This window comes from Choloepus didactylus, chromosome 8 (genome assembly GCF_015220235.1).
Source record: "Choloepus didactylus isolate mChoDid1 chromosome 8, mChoDid1.pri, whole genome shotgun sequence".
NCBI lineage: Eukaryota > Metazoa > Chordata > Mammalia > Pilosa > Megalonychidae > Choloepus > Choloepus didactylus.
The window spans coordinates 74,613,891-74,619,890 of NC_051314.1; the positions used below are offsets into that span (position 1 = coordinate 74,613,891).

Here is a 6,000-nt window from a genome sequence, read left to right on the forward strand (position 1 = left end):
TTGTGTATCATTTCAATTTTATCACATGTGTATGTAAGACCTATTCAAAAATTTAGTAAAATTCTAAAAAACAATAAATAAAATTATTTAAAAATATTTAATGATGGCAAAATAGCCACAATATTTAGTTAACTGAAAAAGATTATAAAACATATAGTACATGATTCAATTTTATTAAAATTAATAAATATATGCAGAAAAAAAGATTGGAAGCAAATACATCAATTGCTAACAGTGTTCTTCTTTGGGTGTTGGGATTTGGGGTGATTTTTGGTTTCTTTTCTGTGCTTTTCTTTGTTTCTAATTTTGTCAAAAATTAAAATGTATCAGTGTTATAATAATATTATTTTTAATGTTATTAAAGAAAAATCTATCTTAATTCTTGAATTGTAATCTCTCAGCCTGTCTCAACGTTTCTCCCACCCGGTGGCCAAGAAACAGAAAGAAACAAAACACATTTCTCATAGGCCAATGGCTCTCATCTCTTCTCAACCATGATCTCCATCCCCACTTCATGAAACCAGGCATCCAGCCAAAGGGGATTAAACTAACTCTCAGGCCAATCTGGCCTCTCCCCTCTTCCCCCCTGGGAACCTGGGCACCCACACAAACAATCACACATACACATACACTCTCATACAAACACTCCGGGTTCTGGGACTACAGAGGGCGCTGCGGGCGCTCTCCAAATGCTGAAGCCAATTACTGTCTGAGGTGCCCTTTCTCCTCAGCCTGGGCAGAAGAGAAGGAAGAGAGCAGGGAGGGAGGAAGGGTGGGATTCAGCGATCTGTGAGGGAAAGCCATGTGGTATGGGTTATAATTTCATGGGAAGACCTGCTACCCACCTCCCCACCTAGCTGAGCCCTTATATTCACGTCTTATTTCTTTCTCTTAAGATTTTTATTTCTGATAAATTGTAAATTTCTTTCCATTTGCTAGTGATTATACTCGGAATGAATTAATTTTGTCAGATGTTTCCATGAGGACGAGACCAGTAGTTTTCTACTTTGTCTGCATCTAGACTATTCACAAGGGAAAGCTCTCGTTACACATATGGTTACTTTTAACAGAATCTGGAGGAGTGTATGTACAGGTAGCAAAAGCTGGTTCTGCTGTCCACTCCCACCCTTACCCCTGTGCAGGCCGCCTCTTGAATTAAGGGTCACTAACCAGAATGAGTTTCTTAAAGGCAGGGATTCCCTCCTACACCCCCAACACCAAGCACAATCCCTGGATCATTTACAAACACATGTTGAATAAATATAGGTTTAGATGGAGGAAGAGAGCAAGAAAATTCTGGAGACATGGATATTTGCATGAAGCAACCAATGAGAGGGGAAAATATTAAGTTAACTTCCCAATTTTGTCAAAGGCTAGCTCATGGGGAGACTGTGTAAAATAATACCACCTAACTCTTATTGCGAGTATATTATGTGCCTGGCACTGTGCTAAGTAAGCACTTTATGTGCATTATTTTGTTGCATGTTCACAGCAACCCTATGAGGTAGGTACTATTATTATTCCCATTTTATAGAAGAGGAAACTGAAACTCAGGGAAGTAAAGTAGCTTGCCCAGTCACACAGCTGAGCAATCTGATTCCAGACCCACCCTGCCAAGATGATCGATGAAGTGAAATGCCAATGCTGCGTCAGATCCTTATCATGGCTTTTTCTTCCCCTCCCCCACATGCTCCAAATGTTTCCAGATGGAAGGAAAGTGCTTTGACACTCCCCTTTCCCAACCTCAATCCCATTTTCAGAAGTATGCAATCCCTCCACCCATCCTCTCAGTGGGGCCTCCCTCATTACCCCTCCTCCAGGTCATGGAAGACATGCTGAGTTGGTGCAACACCAGAGACTAGGAGACCTGTTAAATTAGAAACACTCACAGAGTCCTTCCACCTTTCAGGAATGTCCCCTGAGATCCACTCTCCCTACCCCACCTCACCCCCCACACACACACAGCAGTCTTAAGCACGCCTCACAGCCTTCTCTGGAGAGCCTCTCTTTGGAGTCCCACAGTCCAGAGCTCCTTGTTTTCCTTAAACCCCACTCCAAGCCTCCTTGTCATCTTCTTGTCCATTTGTGTTTGTGTTTCCCAGCACCTGCCACGTGTGCAGACCAAAGCTAATGGGAGAACCTAATACCAAGGGTTCCAAAGATGACCAACCTGTTCAACCCTCACTAAAGCACTTGGTAGAGGCTGAATTTTGAGACCCGATTTCCATGGTGACACCCCTGGGGATTGTTGCCATGGTAATGCTGAAGAGGCTCTGGTCACAGGAACATTATCTCCCCTCTCCATTGTCCTTTATGAGGCTCTCCAAAGCTAAGAGAAGCCCTGCTCCCCTTCTCTTCTGATATCAAAGTAATCCTGGGCCACCTCAAACTGTACTGACTCTGCTCCAATAACCCTGCAGGCCCCAACCTAGACTTTTCCACATGAGGTATTTGATGTCCCTGGTTTGGTTTTTGCTCCCTTAACAACCCACTTAACCACTGAGGGAGGCGGCATGGAGTGGACACTTGAATGAAGGAGTGTGTGTGTGTGTGTGTGTGTTTCCTCACTGTCATCCCTCCTACGTCTGGTGCTCCATTCACGGCCTGGTAGAGCTGCAGCAGTCCAGACAGCAGGCACTGGGACATGCTGCCCCCCAACACCAAGGCCAAGAGAGATAAACAGAGAGACATATAAATGGGTCCAGTGACAACATCACATTGGGATTCTGAGTGACACGAAGAGCAATACGAGATACACACCAGTCAGAGATGGTGACCGAGACACCATTCTGCTATGACTCAGGCCATTAACTTTGGCTAAGCTCCATCCCCCAGATTCCTAGGAGAAGTCAGGGGAGTCGGGGAGGGATAAGGTTCCCAGAGCAGTCTCTCCAGCTTATTCACCTACCCGTTGCCAAGCAGAACAAAGCCTACGAACATAGACTGTGAAGCCCAGAGCTAGCTGGGGTGCTGCAGAGGTGCAGAGGAGAGCGGTTATAGGAAGGAATAGGGCTGGGTTTGGAGAGATTGCCCTTCCCAGCTTTCCTCTTCCCTCACCTTCCCAGACACCATGAAGCAGCTTCTGAAGCAGCTTCCTCCATTAATTCCTCAAACAGTTTCCCATACACTGGGTCCTAAAGATAGACCAGGGAAAAAAGGAGGGATGGGAGTAGATTACCTTCCCTTGTTCCCTTAAAATCACTCTCCTGTAGCCCTCACTCCCCTGAATAAGGAAGGAATAATAAAGCTGGGAACGCAAGACTCCAGGGTTGCTACCCAAGACAAAATGGCCCCTCACAAGCATTTATCTCGGAGTGAGATTGACTGGGAGGGCCAGGACAGGGGAAGTCCCCAGCAAGACAAAGGTACAGCTCTACAAGTATCAGGCAAAACAGACAAGGAAGTGCCAGCTGTGGAGCTGAGATAGAATCTGGATGGGCAGAGGGCCCTGACTTCTCTTCATCTCTCCTCCCTCTCCACCTCCCACGGGGTGTCTTCTGCTCAGCTAGGCTAACCGGACAGATCAGCCCCTTACCTCTTTCTTCCATCATCACCCTCTGCCCCACGCTCAGCACACCAGGACGGCCCAGAGAGCCCAAAGGAGTTGGTTCAGACTTACCCGAAAAACCTTCTGGGGCAAAGAACCCGGGCTTAAAAGTGGAAGCCTTTTGTGGGCTTCCTCCCCCATAACCATCTCTCTCTTATTTTTCAGCCCTCTTATCGAAGGGGGTCCTCAAACTCCAACTCTCATAGCTAATGCCTGCTGTCCAGGCTACTCAGATAAAGGTCCCCTCCCCCACCTCTCCCCTGGATTGACCTAGGCTTTTTTGTTGTTGTTGTTGTTTCATTCTAATCAGACTGACAAGACTGCAAGGCCTGGGGTCCCTGAGGCAAAAAAAGACAAACTCTCCGTGTGGCAAACACACTCACAAGGCCAAAGCACCCATCTGAGTTCACAGCATGGGTGAGGGCCCAGGGCGGTGACAGACTAGGGCCCTTGGGGACAGCTAAGCAGGTCTCTTTCTCAGGCATGTTTACTCAAAGTCCTGTTCTCACTGACTCAGGTGGCCCAGGCTCCCTCCCCTCCTTTATTCCTTTAACAATCCTTTAACAGAATTCCTTCTGTTTCCAGCTGCCTGTGGCAAACAAGGTAGATCAAAGATGCATAAGAAGTGGCCCTGACCTTGAGGAGACTGGGGACTGCCCTCATGTGTGCCACTCCCTTCTCTAATAGGGCCACAGTGTCCTGGCCCAGCATTCTCCAAGCCCACAGGACTCAACCCCCAGGTCCTTTCACCCCACAGCCTGGTGGTCCCTACCAACCTAGAAAAGGTGGAATGAGTAAGGCCATAACAGATAAAGGTCCAGAACAAATATCTGGGGAGCAGCAGGATGTCAAGAAAAAACATGAGTTTTTTGGGTTGCAGATTTGGATTCAGATTCAAGAATTAACTGTGTGACCTTGAGAAAGTCATTAATTTTCATCTGCAAAATGGAAATCTCAGTACTTACTTCAGAGTGTTGTTTTGAGAATTAAATAATATACATAGAGTGACAAACACACAATAAATATTATTTCTCTTAATAAGGTCTCCTCCAGGGTAGGGGCTGTCACAATGAGGTAACAGTGGCTTGCTACTTCTTACTGGATCTTCAAGAGAAAGGGTGAATAAGCAAGTATTTATTAGGATCTCAGGGTTCCCGCATTTTACCTTAGGGAGGGGTAGGATGGGAGGGGTCTGAAATCCACTTACTACTGTACCCGGGAAGGAAAGGCAGACATTTCCTTAGGACCCCAGGGGCTCCCCCCAAACTGGGTGTGGCATAGAAGTATTCCATTTCCAGAAAGCCCTTCACTAGACCTGTGCCCTCCCCTCAAGTCCAGGCTAACTAATTCGGGGGATGACAGAGGGCTTGGTCCTGGAGCCCACTCCCATTCCTACCTCCGCAGAGACCCTGGCCTGCCCATCTCGATTCTAGCCCATTCACTAGCCTTCCCCCTCCTTTTCTGAGAGGTTGGGGTAGAGATCTGAACCAATAACAAAGGGAAGATGGGCCTTCTCTAGGGAAGAGGGAAAACATCAGAAAAATAGGGGGCTAGCTTTAAGGGGTGGGGACGTGGCAAAGAGCAGCAAAGGGGAGTGGGGTCCCCTGATCGCGGGGAAGTAGCCCCCTCCCACTCTGCGGGGACTTGGCCACCGGCCTGGTCAGGCCACACCCAGCCATCCAAACGCAGGGGAGAGGAGGGACTGCAGGGCGGAGGATGGAGGGTGGAGGATGAGCGGTGGGGAGGGGGCGCAAAGTGACAGGTAGGGACTAAGGCTCTGCAGTGCGAAGATTCGACCTCTCTCGCCCCCTCCCCGAAATCCCTTCCGGGGGCGGCACTCACCCCAATAACGACGCTGTCGTCCCCTTGGAAAATAGGGATGAACTTGTCCCCCCGCAGAACCTCGGCCTGGTTTAGGGGCCGAAATCGGCAGAGCACCTTGATGCTACACTCGTTGTTTGTCTCCGCCATCGTGGTCCCCGGCGTGGGGCTGGGGCACTTCTCCGGCTGCAGGGGCGGTATGTGCTCCGAGGGAGGGGGCGCCCAGCTGAGGCCGAGGCGGAGGACAGATGCTCGGTCTCTGGGGCAGAGAAAGATGTGGGGTCGCCGGGGCAAAGGCTGGGGAGCAGGACGCGGCGCGTTTTCTCTCCTGCGGCACGGGGATGCGGGAGACCCGTGCGTCTGGTCCTCTCTCCGCGCTCTGCCTCTCCGCCCCTCGCGCTGCAGCGCCGGGCTGCGGGCTTGGGCGGGGCCGCGACGGAGGAGCCGGGGCGGGGCTTCCTCCGCTGGGGGCGAGCCGCTTGACGTCGACCACCCAACGCTGCGACCTTTCCTGTCTTCTCCCCACCTCCGGGCTACCTACCCAGGCCGCTGCTCAGAGATATTCCCCACCCCCACCCCACCCCACCCCGCCCCCGTCTCCAACCAGTTCACTCCCTGCATCCCCCCCCCCC

At 49.9% G+C, this 6,000-nt stretch overlaps 1 protein-coding gene across 5 annotated transcripts in view; it reads right to left on the reverse strand.

Annotated features, from left to right (window-relative positions):
- Positions 1–5,776, reverse strand: part of KIF5A (kinesin family member 5A) — a 29,229-nt gene extending 23,453 nt beyond the window's left edge. For 3 of the 5 annotated variants that reach the window (XM_037847259.1, XM_037847258.1, XM_037847260.1), the window contains exon 1: positions 5,390–5,518. In XM_037847259.1, coding sequence (XP_037703187.1) covers positions 5,390–5,518 — 129 coding nt within the window. Of the gene's footprint in view, positions 1–5,389 lie in introns of all 5 variants that reach the window. The other 2 variants (XM_037847261.1, XM_037847262.1) reach the window with 2 other exon arrangements.
- Between the last annotated feature and the right edge of the window lie 224 nt (positions 5,777–6,000).